The sequence below is a fragment of the Pararge aegeria genome, chromosome 2 (genome assembly GCF_905163445.1).
Source record: "Pararge aegeria chromosome 2, ilParAegt1.1, whole genome shotgun sequence".
NCBI lineage: Eukaryota > Metazoa > Arthropoda > Insecta > Lepidoptera > Nymphalidae > Pararge > Pararge aegeria.
In genome coordinates this window covers 21,931,315-21,945,991 of record NC_053181.1, presented here as the reverse complement: position 1 = coordinate 21,945,991, position 14,677 = coordinate 21,931,315, and the positions used below count along the sequence as shown (strand labels likewise).

Below are 14,677 nucleotides of genomic sequence, written 5' to 3'. Positions count from 1 at the left end.
TTCAAAGTTTGTATTAAACGTAAGCTTATAAAAAAGTCCTATTATAGTATAAAGGACCACGTAATCGATAAAAAAGCTTGGGTGTAAATTATTGCTTAACTTAACTCTTCTAATAATTTAAAATGACATTGTGAGATGGTGATAACAAAAAAAAAACACCCGGCTAAGTTTGTTGTGGGCTTCTTCTTAGACCAGGACGCGTTTGGAACCCTCGGAGTTTTAGTTTTAAGTTTACGAATGTGGTTATCGCCATCATCTCACTACAGTGTAATTCTTATGTACGCATTAAAAGTGCCACCTATACTTGAATAAAGATTTTTTTGACTTTGACTTTGACTTTTTGCTGACCACAGTTTATAATGTTTTAACCTAAACAAAATCTGACAGTAATGGTAAAGTAAGAAGGAAAGAAAGGCAAATCAATATGTGCTTATAATTTTATTGTACACAACATGATTGAAATTTAAAACACAACATGGTTACTAATATTTTTAATTTTTTTTTTTAAGGAAGCTTCTCCTTTTGCCCTGTGGTGCCTCTTCATGTAGTGTATCTTAATGTCGTGAGCTTCTTATTTAGTCTGGTGCAGCACTGCATAGAAGGTGTATGAGGATTTTAGTATCTGAAAAAGAAGATTTTTTTTATTTCATATATATTGGAACGGCGGATTCCCGTAGGCATGATGATATTAACACAGTATTGTATTTATCTAATAAAATATGATTGATGTATAATGAAAAACGTATGTTTATAAATATACGATTTTTCTTGGTAAAGTTTGGTATTTATTTTCAATAAACTGCAAAATCTAGCGATCCGCATCTTCAGGTAAAACATCGTTCGAAATTATGACGTCTATATAAAATAACAGTTGATAAGTTTTCTGTTATCAATACCAAAATTAATAATCTTAAGCTATAAACAAAGGATTTACTAAAGTTCTAATTTGCCTATGACATCATGAGTGCGGCCGACAAGACACCCGGAAATCGTTTTCGCGGTAAATTGTTATTTTTTGCAATATGAATCCCACCAAAAACATTCTGTAAAAAACTAGCCAAGTCTTGATGAAGATTAATGAAATCTAGACAAAGTCGTGCCAAATCTAAGGTTCTTTACTGCGATTTCTTTATTATTATATGATAATGTTGTGTGACTTGGCCGTTGAACATTCTTTATACGTTAGTGGGTACAAGTCAATTTTGTTTACACGTAATGTTATATCAGTTGTTACTACCTATGTTTGTTAAGCGAGATTATAGCCCACACTGGGGTGGGTAATTGGACGTTAGTGTCTCATTTTAGGCTGTTGTTGATTGTGCAACACATGCATTCCGCATTGACAAGTCTGACTTCTGCTCTCTTCTGTTTGGAGCGTTAAATCGACCACCGATCTATCGAACATCGAGATTCTCAAATAGGGGCCTGAATAGGGGCGTGTGATGAGCATAAGTGTTTTTCAGTGTCTGGGTGTTTATATGTATTTTCTAAGTATTTATTTATATATAATTCCTAAAAATATTCATCAGTCATCTTAGTACCCATAACACAAGCTACGCTTACTTTGGGGCTAGGTGGCGATGTGTGTATTGTCTTAGTATATTTATTTATTTATTTATTTAATATGTGGCGAACTGGTTCGAGTAAAGGACGGACTTATAGATATGACCTTGCGAAATCAGTGAAAGCCTGTTTATCAGCTGTTAACTATACCGACACTGAAGATATGTTAAAGATTATAATAAGCATATTGTTTAATTTTTCACATGTCTTGTTGTTGTTCACGCACACAAACACGCATCCTTTACGTACTCACGCACAAACACTCACATTTGTTAAAATATGTAGATTTGAGGAAACGTACACTACACACACATATCAGCTTTAAAATAAACAAGCACTTTGTAACATGAGAAAGGACCTACCAACTCCGCTTTCTGCATCCAGGCTGCGAGCGATCTACCAAGGAATCTCATTCGCCTCAAATGGTGAGTTATTATTATAATTATATCCTTAAAACCTTTAATTTCTGCAAAAATAGAATATTTTTTGGATATAGAAGATGTTTCCGAACGTCATAGGGCAGTTTTTCGAGATTAGTCATCATTCCAATGATAAATAAGTATCCAAATGACGCTGCCCTGCGGCTCGGGCGGCGTACCTTGACGAAGGTGTCCAGCGAGAGCGGCACGACGCAGCCGGCCGCGGGCCGCAGCGGGCGCCGCGCGCGCTCCATCAGCAGCAGCAGGCAGCGCCGGAAGCGCGGCGGCGTGCGCTCCCACGACATGGCGTACACCGAAAACACGATGCGGTCGCTCTGCGCCCCGCGCGAGCGGCAGCGGCGCGAGTGCCAGGGACGACGAAAGAAACATTACAAGGTGTCTTAGCCGAGACGAGACTTTTACTGTCTGCCTTTGTTTGACTAACTACGGTTAGAGGTAGAAAGTATTGACGGTCCATTGGTGTAGGGGTCAGTGAGCCTGCTTTCTGAGTCTAAGGATGTGGGCTCGATTCCCATGGAAAATGTTTGAGTGATGATCATGAATGTTTTCAGTGTCTGGGTGTTTATCTATTTATCTATACTAATATTATAAAGGTAAGGTAACGTTATTGAGTTTGTGAGGTTGTAAGTTTGTGACTTAGTTAGGGGTAATCTCTTGATCCCTCCTTCTGGAAGTCGGGAAATAAATCACAGCACTCAGTACTAATCGAACCACATTCATAATTTGAACACTAATTTTGTCTGTCTGTCTCTGTCTTTCTGTCTGTCCGGGCATCACGTAAAAACTACTGAACGGATTAAAATTTAATTTTGGTATAGTGAATACTTTTTATCCCGATAAGTTTCCTCGGGGAAATGTGATGAAATTTTTTATAAATTCAAACCGGTTTTAATAATTCTTGTTTTATTTGAAAGTGTATACTATTAAGCATGTACTGTCTAATGTAAATGAAGATCTGATAAATATTGTCGTATATAAAGGACATAACTCTTCACAGATAACAGCAAGTCGCAAGGCATATGGGACATCGATCGAATGCATGCGTATCATCCCACTAATATTTATTTACTAATTTAAATGCAATAGTTTGTGAGGACAGATGTATGCATGATTGTATGGATGGATGGATGGATGTATGTATGTATGTATGGATGGATGGATGGATGTTTGTTACGCTTTAACGCCACAAAGAATGAACCGATTTGGCAGAGACATACAATAGTCTGGAATAGCTCATAGGCTGCTTTTTATTCCGAAAAAAGCAAACAGCTTTTACTTCTATTTTTTCCGCAAAATCCGAGCAGTTCGCTTTTTACATTGACGTGTCTTTTTGGATAGGCAGAGTTGAGGGAGGAATTAAATTTACACATTGTAAAACAAAGTCCTCTGCCGCGTCTGTCTGTCTGTCTGAGCGCGAAAAACTGAAAAACTACCTATAGTATTTAAAAGATTTTGAAATTTGATTCATATTTTTTTATAATATGACCAATAAACATGCCTAACGATTTTAATTAATTATTTTTAAATATAAAAAAACTGCTTTTGATCGTCCCTTTTTAAAGTGAAAGTTCTTTAGAATCGTTGTGATTTCAACTCGATGAAACGAAAAAATAAGTCCATAGAGACACAAAGACATCAATGTATAGGATTCAGCCGGCGAGAGAATGAGATAGAACACATTAGACGTTCTCGGACTCCATGAGTTTAATGCATGTGTTTGTGCCTGCGTATAAGAAAGGTTTAGTATAAGGCCTTTGATAGGTAAGTAGTAAAAATACAACCCTTCTTTTTGCAGTCAGGAAATGAATCATAGCACTGAGAACTAAGCGAAACACATTTGAACACGAGTAAAAAAGTTTAACGCCCAATGAAGTGGGCTTGGGTCAGCTATATATTATTATACAAGCTTTAAAGCTATATAATATATCAGATATATATTATAAAGCTTTTAAGTTTGTTTTGTGGAACGCGCTTATCTCAGGAACTGCTATTTTAATTTTTTTTTGATATACTTCTTTAGCGGCGTTAGGAAAAATCATGGGAGTGAAATTATACGATATACTCGTATCATGGGAATGAAATTATACGCACATAGTTACACGATTTTAACAGTAAGTAGTTGCAAAACTGAGTGCGAGGGGCATACATCGTCAGTCAGCTCACATTTTACGATGCGACTTTCTGCTTTATCAAAAAAAGGTTTGACAGTGTACACTTACAATAGTCAAAATCTGCGTGCTAATTCCGGTGATTTAATTGATTCAATTGTACAAAAGTTTTATGACATAACTAGATAATTCGTTATAATAAAACTTTCAATGTATTAAGTACCCTTTTTCTATTGCTAGTGTCGTTTTCTCTACAAAAAGAGTTTTATTTTGTTACGCCAAAGAAGTGTAACTTCTAACGCGTGTACATAAGTGGTACACACACGTATTTAATTTATTTACCCTCTTTTCAAAATTACTGAAACAAACCCAAAATTGGCCACATAAAATCATTGTCAATACATAACGAGTACTACGATATGAATTAACTGATCATTTTAAATGTAATGTCACCTCTACGGTGAGCTCGTTGCCGCAGTAGCAGTACAGGAACAGCTCCGTAAGGATGCAGATAATGAAAAGCAACATGGACGCGAACTCGATGCTGAGTACACTAAGCTGCCAACGGAAATATCGCATTCAAACTAACTATCATTCTTGTACTGTAGGTCAATTATGATTTTGTGTTGTAATCCCGCTGAAACTCACGCTTGCGAGCTGGTATGCGGCCATGCAAAGAATCCAGCCTCCGATACCAAACTGAATGAGTATTGCCGTTCCAAATATGGCTTGAAAGGAAGCCGCAGTTCTGAAAATATATGATATGTATCAAATTCTCATCCTGACGCGCTGGCGGGCTACCGGGTACCGCTCTTCATCACCCTTCTCTCTTGTACCATGTTTTGGTTTGGAGACCCCGCATCTATCATCAGCATCATCCACACAGGGCGCGAATCAGAAGTAATTAAGGCCGTAGTCCACCACGCTGGGCCAGTGCGGATTGGCGATATTTTTAATTACTTAAAACCCACATGAACATAGCATAAGCTATAACATAGCTTAGAAATATTAGAGGTGCGTGCTGTGATTGGAACTCGCCCACCCGAAAGTGAAGTCAAGCTCTTACCACAGCTCTATCACCGCTTCATAACTATGCTGATGAGCGAAACAATATTTTATTTTTGTTTAACTTTTTTTAACAACTAACAATATCGTCTTCATTTTAACTGTTGCAGGGAGTTAAAATATTTTATTTCTTGCTTTTTAATTGTTTCAAAAAATCGTTTTTGAGTAAAGCTTCTTTAGGAGCGACTAGGGAGTAACTCTGATTTTTTCTGACGGAAGTAGAAGACGTCTGTGTAATTTCCGCTATTTAAAAATAATAATTTGGATTGGTCGTAAGTATATACCATATTCTCCACGCTTCTTGATTTATACGCCAGCTAGTGACAAATATCATAATCAATTAGGATTATTTATTTAATATATTTTCAAACGGATCAATTGTGAGTAGCAAAGTGAATACAAATTCAACAGTTTGAAAAAAAAAAATACTTTAAATTAATTTTTTTTTGAAAATCTCTAAATATACTAGTTTATTTATTACTTTTGTAATAAAACAATTATTAGTAAATTTTCCACTCTCAATTATTCTATTTAACAAATGAAAATATTTATAAAAAGTAAAAGTGATACTAATGAAATTTAAATAAAATATAAAATGTAATAGTGAATATTAAATGAAATGGCGGAGTCCCGGGAACATTTTACTCTTGCATCAATGAATAAAAATAATAGTTTTAGTTTAATCGCGCGTAAAGGTTACACGCACACACTTTTTTGTCAATAAATTGTTAACATTCTTATGACGGAAAAAATAATAAAATCAATTGCTTACTCGGTGACTTTATGATAATGGTGGTAACAGTCAACGAACAGTCTCATCAGTGCCGTTTCGTATCCCTCGCCCTCGGCTCGTGCTGCGCGCGCGGCTCGCTCGGGGAGTGTTTCCAAATCGCTCCTGGGAATATGTTGACTTTCAAAAGTTTTTGTCGGAATTTGGAAACGTGTTCTTGAAATATTTGCGTTGGCCAATTATGAACATATCGGACCGATTGGCAAAAATGAGAATAAGCTTTATTAAGGACTTACCATTTCTACCATCTACAATTGATCCTAACAAAATGTACTCTACTTTTTATAATACATTTATTACAGTATTCAATTCTATTTTTACTAGTAAGTCTGTTGTGATTGCTGATACAATGTTTTTGAGTGAGTGGGCTATGATTGAACTTCATAAAAGTAGGCAAAGGTTATACGAACTGTATGCAGAACGAGAATATGATAACAGCGATGAGTTAAAAAAAAAAGTTCAATTATTTTCCAAGAATTTTAAACGAGATTGCGTTTTGGTCAAGTCATCATTTCTTCAAAATAAAATAAAAACCAGCACTAATGTTATAAAAACAACTTGGAATATAATTAATGAGTAAAAAGGACATCTGTCTCCACAACAAGATCATTAAACTCTTCACCAGACACTGCCTTCTCTTTGTTAAATTCAGACATGTTCGTAGTTCTCAGGCTCAGACGTTAAAAAAGTCTTTAATTTAATACTTATAATAATATCTAATAAGAAAACAAATGATTTGTGGGGCATTTCCGTTAACGTTGTTAAATCCTTGATTGATATAGTTCCACCCAACCTATCATTCATATTTAATAATTATATAGACTGTTGTGTGATTCCTGACTTGAAGAAACACAGTTAATTAGTTCCTCTGTTAAAATCGGGTAGTAATACAGATCCTTCTAACTTTAGACCAATATCTGTACTACCCACTCTCAGTAAAATCTTTGAAAAACTTATATTAATCCAGTTATTTAACTATTTTAATAAAAACAATTTATTGCATGCCAAGCAATTTGGTTTTACACGGGGTCGCTCAACAACCGATGCTGGTGTTGAGTTAATACATAATATATTTGAAGTCTGGCTGGATTCACGAGACGCACTTGGCGTCTTCTGTGATTTGTCCAAGGCTTTTGATTGTGTTCAGCATGAGACAGTCAGAAAATTACACCTCTATGGAATTCGGGGCAAAACTCTAGATTTAATGATTTCCTATTTAAATGATAGAATACAAAAAGTTGACGTTAATGGAAAGCGGTCTAACGGGTCATTCGTGAAAATAGGTGTCCCTCAGGGGTCTATATGAGGACCTTTTCTGTTCCTCATTTACATGAATGAGCTTCCTTATCTTGCTAAGGACAATCACGGGATAGGATTGTTTGCGATTAAACGTTGTGGTTTGAGGTCAATAATTTAGCTCTGAACGGAAAAATATTTCTTGGTTAAACGTTAGATGCTAAACTTCAATGGGGCCACATATAAATAATTTATCAAACAGAATTAGCTCTGCATCATACGCGGTTAAAAAGATACGTAGTATGACATATGTAGACACTGCCAGACTTGTGAATTTAATTACTTTCACAGCATTATGTCCTGCGGAATATTATTATGGGGTAATGCTGCTGATATTGATTCTATTTTATTACTGCAGAAGAGGGCTGTTTGAGCAATGTATAAAATGGGCCGAAGAGAGTCTTTAAGAGGTATATTTAAAGCAGCTAAAATTTTAGAAATTCATTTAAGGGTAATTGTATATCATTTTATAACAAATTACCAGATGAAATCCTTGAGATGTCTCTCAATAATTTCAAGTTTATACAAAACGCAAGCATGTAGAAAAATTCTATTATAATATTAAGGATAACATGTATGATAAAAAAGCTTGGGTATGAATTGCTCTAACTTCATAGCCCAACATTAACTAGACTGTGAGACGGTGCCAAGAACACGATCTTCAGCAATGTAGGAGCGACTAGAGAGAGTGCCTATAATATAAGAAGGTATCTCTCAATTTCTCCAAGATCCCTTAAATTAATCTCGCATACAGAACCTCAGTATCGTAAGTTGAGTTTTGCACTGGTACAGGATGGTCGCCAGGAACGCGTCCATGCTGGTGTTGGCGATGCCCACCAGCGTCGTCACGTAGAACGAGTACAGCAGCACCGCCGCGAACCTGCGGAGAGCGACCCTTAGCTGCGGGCGGCGGGGCGGAGGCGGGCGGGGCGACACGCACACGGGCAGCGGCGCGGTGCTGACGCCGGTCCAGAAGGGGAAGCGCACGGGCCGGGCGCGCGCGCGCTGCAGCACGGGGAACAGCAGCCACAGCGCGCACGTGAGCGCGGCGCAGCCCGCGTAGCCGCGCAGCAGCAGGCGCGCGCGCCGGGCCAGCGCGCGCTCCAGCGCGGCGGCGCGCGCGCCCGGCGGCCGGCGCGCGTCGAAGCTGCGCGCCAGCGCGTCCACGGCGTCGGCGCGCCGCAGCAGCACCAGCTGCTTGGCCGCGGCCGTGACGTGGCACAGCAGCAGGAACAGCACGCGCGCCAGCTCGCGCAGGCCGCGCGCGCGCGCCGCCGCCGCCGCCTCCTGCAGCAGGTAGGCGCCGGCCAGCAGCAGCACGAGCGCGCGGTAGGCGGCGTGGCGGCGCGAGCGCGGCGCGGCGCGCATGTAGCCCGCGCGCCGCAGCAGCGCGCAGTGCGGCGCCACGCAGCGCGACGGCGGCGGGGCGGGCTCCATGTGCTGGCGGCCTTAGACGGCGCGATTTAGTAAAAGTTGATTATTTGAACGTAACCGAGCGTAAGCTGTTGTCCGGGAGACGTCTACGCTTTCTGGAGATGTCGCTGCGAGCGGCGCCGCGGGGCCGGCGGGTGCGGCGGACGGGCGGCTAATGACGGGGCGGGCGACGCCGCCCCGCGTCGTCGCGAGGCTTCATTAGCGGACGAGTTAATTACTACCTTACGCCTGTTAGCGGGAAGTCTCTAAAATGTATTTTAATTACTAGGAAGTGTCCCCGCTTCCGTTGTGCGTGGACAAAGTACTACTAATTTTTTTTGCATATTTAAGATTTTGAAGTCAACCAGATACATGCTTCGCCATGTCCTTCTGTTCATATGTCCGTCTGTCCATCGAATAATCTACACATTTACTAGCTGACCCGGCGAAATTAGTATCACCTCAGAATAAATAAATTTGGTACATTTAATTCAGTTAGTACTTAATGCACTTTAATAAAATAAAATGAAATAATAGATCACCCGATGAACTTCGTATCGCCTAAACGTCTATCATATAAGATATTGGGGCTTTAATTTAAAAATAAATATATTAGTAAAGCAGCCAGATAAGGATTTAAACTTTGTATGAAATTCCTTAATTTTTAATGCCATGTCCAAGAAACTCGTTATTTATGCTTAAAAAAACCTTAGGCTAAAATTAAAAATGGATATGTATCGCAGTTTTTAAATTATCCACTTGAAAAGGGGATAAATACGGGTTAAAAGTTTGTAGCAAAGTTGTTACTTTTTCAATTCATGCTGAAATTCGCGCCATTTTGCGCGATGTCCGTTAACGAGCGACTGGCCGCTGGCGTCGTACGATGTATCACTGATCCGCGCAATACCAAAATATTATGACGTAGCGGGGACAAAAAGTATTTTATTTATTTATTTAGAAAATAGTAGCTTCTGTTTTGTTAAATTCAATTAAATAATATCTACTGATTTAGTATTGAAGATAGTAATAAAATAATTCAATTATGAACTGATAACGATCGCTAGTAACTTTATAGTTATGTACTTCGAATATAATAAATAATAATAAAGCTTTATTTACATTCCTTACAATTAAGTACCTTACTGGCTAAATATAATAGAGTTAAGTAAATACAATTTTCCTTAATCCTAAATTCTTATTTTCTATTTTAATGTTTTCATAGCTAAGTAATATATTGCCCTTATTGTACTTTTACTATCTAATTTACGTAAGGACCGCCAGCGGCGGTAAAAGCCTCCTCCATATTTTTCCATTTGCACCTGTCCCTTGCAAGAGTACTCCATGTCTTACCCGCAACTTTCGCGATGTCGTCCTCCCATCTTTTCAATGGCCTACCGGGTCTTCTCTTCCAATCCATGGGATGCCAGTTGGTAACAATTTTTGTCCATCTACTATCTTGACATCTTTGAATGTGACCCGCCCATCTCCATTTAAGTTGCATAATTAGCTTTATGGCGTCTCTTGCTTTGGTCTCTCGTCTTATATCAGAGCACCTAATGCGGTCTTTTAGTTTAAGGCCAACTATACTCCTCTCCAAACCTCTTTGACATGTCCTTATTTTTTTCAATGTCCTGATTGAGAGAGGCCAGGACTGGCATGCATAGGTAAGACATGGTAATATACACGTCTCTAGCGCTTTTGTTTTTAATCTTATTGGTAAATCTCCTTTAAAAATTTCCTTCATGCTCCAATATTTTTTCCATGTATTGGTGATTCGTCTATCTATTTCTTTGTCAATAGAGTTTTGGAATGAGATCAGATGACCAAGATAGATATATTCTTCTACGTATTCTATAACTTTCGATTGTATTTGTATCTGACTGCATGTGGAGTTTGTGATAATTTTCGTTTTTTCTTGATTTATATGCAGACCTACTTTCATACTTTGTAAATTTAATGTTTCCAACATATACTGTAAACCATCTGAACTTTCAGAAAATAGTACTATGTCGTCCGCAAACCTCAGGTGTGACAAGAAGCTACCGTATATCTTTAGCCCGACGTTGTCCCAATTTAGTGTCCTGAATATATTTTAAAGGACAGCTAAAAAAAGCTTTGAAGAGAGCGGGTCGCCTTGCCTTAAACCTCTTTCTAATTTAAATGGGATTCCGACCGTGTCTATACGCACGCTAGATGTACTTTTGTGGTAGAGTTCTTTTATAATGTCTATGTATTCACTATTAATACCCTGTTCTGCTAGAGCATTCCACATATCATTATGGGAAATGGAATCGAATGCTTTAGAATAATCGATAAATCCAATGTATCATCATCATCATCATCACATCAACCGATAGACGTCCACTGCTGGACATAGGTCTTTTGTAGGGAGTTCCAAGTTCCACGATTCTGAGCCGCTTGGATCCAACGGCTACCTGCGACGCGCTTAATGTCGTCTGTCCACCTCGTTGGGGGTCGACCAACGCTGCGCTTACCAGTACGGGGCTGCCATTCCAGCACCTTGGGACCCCAACGTCCATCCTTTCTCCGAACTATGTGCCCGGCCCATTGCCACTTAAGCTTCGCGACTCGTTGAGCTATGTCGGTAACTTTGGTTCTTCTACGAATCTCCACATTTCTGATTCGATCGCGTAGAGATACTCCGAGCATAGCTCTCTCCATCGCCCGCTGAGTGACTCTAAGCCTTCTTATGAGGCCCATAGTTAACGACCATGTTTCAGAGCCATAGGTCATCACTGGCAACACGCACTGTTCGAAGACTTTCGTCTTCAGGCACTGAGGGATTTCTGACGAAAAGATGGCACGGAGTTTCCCGAACGCTGCCCATCCGAGTTGGATTCGGCGGTTCACCTCCTTCTCGAAATTGGACCTACCTAACTGGATCGTGTGTCCTAGGTATACGTATTCGTCAACAATTTCGAGTGCAGTGTTCTCAACGATTACTGGTTGAAGCGGAACATGAGCATTAGACATAATCTTCGTCTTGCTCATGTTCATTCGTAGGCCAACCTGTTGAGAAGCTCTGCTGAGGCCATCGAGCATCGTATTTAGGTCTCCCAGAGTCTCTGCCATTATGACTACATCGTCGGCAAACCGAAGTTGAGTGATGTACTCGCCGTTAATGTTGATGCCAAGTCCGTTCCATTCCAGAAGCTTAAAGACGTCCTCCAACGCAGCGGTAAATAGTTTCGGGGAGATAACATCTCCCTGTCGCACGCCTCGCTGCAATTGGATTGGTCTCGTAGTCTGATCCTGTATACGAACTGACATAGTGGCGTTTTTGTACAAACACTGCAACACTTGGATATACCGGTAGTCAATTCGGCATCTCTGCAGTGACCTAAACACAGCCCAAGTTTCCACCGAATCAAAGGCTTTTTCATAGTCCACAAACGCTAAGCAAAGTGGCCGGTTATACTCTTCAGTCTTCTGTATAACCTGCCGCAGCGTATGAATGTGGTCTATGGTACTAAAGCCCTTACGGAAACCGGCTTGTTCGGGAGGCTGGAAGTCATCAAACCTACGAGCGAGACGATTCGTAATGACTCTCGAAAACAGCTTGTAGATATGACTCAGCAGCGAGATGGGTCTGTAATTCTTCAACAAGGTATTATCACCTTTTTTGAAGAACAGAACCACCACACTCCTGTGCCATGCCTCTGGCGTTGTGCCTTGGTGAATAACGGAATCAAACAATCGCTGAAGGACTTTCAGTATCGGTTTTCCACCTGCCTTCAGGAGTTCTGCCGTTATTCCGTCATCACCCGGCGCCTTGCCATTTTTAAGCTGCTTGAGAGCCACACTAATCTCGTATAGGCTGACGTCTGGGATATCTTCGGTATAATGTCGAGTTAATTTGGCTCTAGGATCCTTAGCCAAATCTTCAACAGGCGTCTGTACTGTGGTGTACAACTGTCCATAAAAGTTCTCAACCTCACCCAAGATCTCAGGTTTGGAAGAGACAAGACTACCATTATTGGTCTTCAGTCGCATCAACTGGCTCTGACCGATAGACAGATCTCTAGCGAACACTTTAGAGCCTCTGTTTTGCTCGATGGCATTTTTAATACGCTCTGTATTGAAGTGCCGCATATCACGAGTCTGTGATTTAGAGATCTGCCTATTAATCCGCCGGTAAGCGGACGCGTCTGCTATAGACTGTAGTCTCATCTCTTGCCTCTCCGTCATAAGCTTGAGTGTATTGGTTGAGAACCTATTGGCCTTGTTTCTACGGTGGGCCTTGTAGAATTTGGACCCGACTGTTTGGACAGTTTCCACCAGCCTGTTGTTCAAATCGTCCACAGTGTCGCAATCTGCTAGGCAACCGAACCGGTTCTGTAGTTCTAGTTGAAAGCTCTCGGGGTTTTGAATATGGGCACGAGTAGGCCGGAGTGTAGACTTCACCAGTCTGACTCTTTCAAGTTGAACGTTTATACTCAATGTGCCTCTTACCATACGGTGATCACTTCCGGTTTTAACCCTGTTGATCACAGAGACATCATTGAATACATGCCGTTTGGTCGACATGATGAAGTCGATCTCGTTTCTCGTGGAACCATCGGGGCTTATCCAGGTCCATTTCCTGTGTGGCCGCTTCTTGAAGAAGGAGTTCATCATATAAAGGCCCTCCTTCTCCATGAAGTCAGCCAACATTTGACCCCTGTGGTTCCGTTGCCCATACCCAAATTGCCCCACCCTCAACTCTGAACCAGTTCGCTCGCCAAGCTTCGCGTTGAAATCCCCCATCACAATATTGTAGTAGGTGTTCGAGGCATGTATGGCTTTTGAAATGTCCTCATACAAAACCTCTACATCCTCGTCTGGGTGTGCCGAAGTCGGCGCGTATACCTGTATGACCTTCAACGAATACCGTTTGGTAATTCTGAGTATAAGGTATGCTACCCTGCTCGACACACTTTCGACTTTTACAACATTGTTGACGAGAGACTTGTGGACGATAAACCCGACACCACCCTGTGACTGTTGGTCACCCTCCCGGTAGTAAAACAAGTTGCCGGATTCCAAGATTATCGAGTCCTCCCCCTCTCGCCGGACTTCAGACAATCCTATAATATCCCAGCGCAACTTGCTCACCACTTCTTCCAGCTCAATCACCTTTCCATCGGTCCTCAACGTGCGTGCGTTGTATGTTGCCAGGTCAAGTCGTCGGGGTTGGCAGCGGAATCTCTGCCGGAGATTCTTAACACCCCTTGCCCCGCCGTTACCATAACCGCTGCCAGAGCCAGGAATAGCGGGGCCGCCGGGAACTAGGGGCTGTGGTTTTTTTTCTCCTTCCCATTAAAGATATGCCCGATAATGACCACGCTGGGCAGGCGGGTTGGTCATCGCAGGGCTAGACTGATCGCCCCGGCGTCGCTGCTGCCCGACACCGGTCTGTGCCATTTGTGCAGCCTAGCCAATTCGAAGTGGTTATACCGCCACTTGTCGGTCGCCAGAGCCTCGTCGGTTAAACGGCAGGGTGCACCACGTGCAGGTGAGGTTGGCAATTTGGGAGGCTGACTGGTACTAGCCACACCCACTTACACCCCCCAATCCAATGTATAATGGTTTTCAATATTCCTTGTATTTTTCTACTATATTTTTTAGTGTGTGAATATGATCTATTGTGGAAAATCCTTGTATAAAACCTGCTTGTTCTACTCCCTGGTTTTCATCTATGATTTTTGTTATGCGTCGCAATAAAGTGGTAGCGAACACTTTAAAGATGCATGATTTTAGACTGATAGGTCTGTAATTACATATTTGTTTCGGGTCTCCTTTTTTATAAATTAATGAAATTTCAGAATATGTCCACTGAGTCGGTAGTTTTTTCGTATAAAGTATAATGTTAAAAAGTTTCGTCAATGGTATAATAAGACTGTCCTTTCCAGCTATTATTATTTCATCTCTAATACCGTCCGGTCAAGGGCTTTTGTCATGTTTTAATTTATTTATTGATAACTCTACCTCTCTTTCCATAA

The 14,677-nt window shown here is 40.8% G+C and overlaps 1 protein-coding gene across 1 annotated transcript; it reads right to left on the bottom strand.

Annotated features, from left to right (window-relative positions):
* Positions 1 to 571: 571 nt before the first annotated feature.
* On the bottom strand, positions 572 to 8,699 carry LOC120631063 (odorant receptor 4-like). The gene is made up of 7 exons (XM_039900480.1): positions 8,203 to 8,699; positions 8,020 to 8,142; positions 5,949 to 6,071; positions 4,760 to 4,859; positions 4,565 to 4,669; positions 2,162 to 2,317; positions 572 to 622 (listed from the first exon to the last, which is right to left on the bottom strand). The coding sequence occupies exons 1-7, from the start codon at positions 8,697 to 8,699 to the stop codon at positions 572 to 574; spliced, it is 1,155 nt and encodes a 384-aa protein (XP_039756414.1).
* Positions 8,700 to 14,677: the final 5,978 nt, after the last annotated feature.

Bases quoted from the DNA above. Each gene is read 5' to 3' on its own strand.
- LOC120631063 (XM_039900480.1), bottom strand. From the start codon at position 8,699: ATGGAGCCCGCCCCGCCGCCGTCGCGCTGCGTGGCGCCGCACTGCGCG. The intron at 2,318-4,564 runs GTGACATTACAT...CGCGGGGCGCAG, and splicing joins GCAACGAGCTCACCGTAGAG to AGCGACCGCATCGTGTTTTC. The intron at 623-2,161 runs GTACGCCGCCCG...CTTCTTTTTCAG, and splicing joins CGCTGGACACCTTCGTCAAG to ATACTAAAATCCTCATACAC.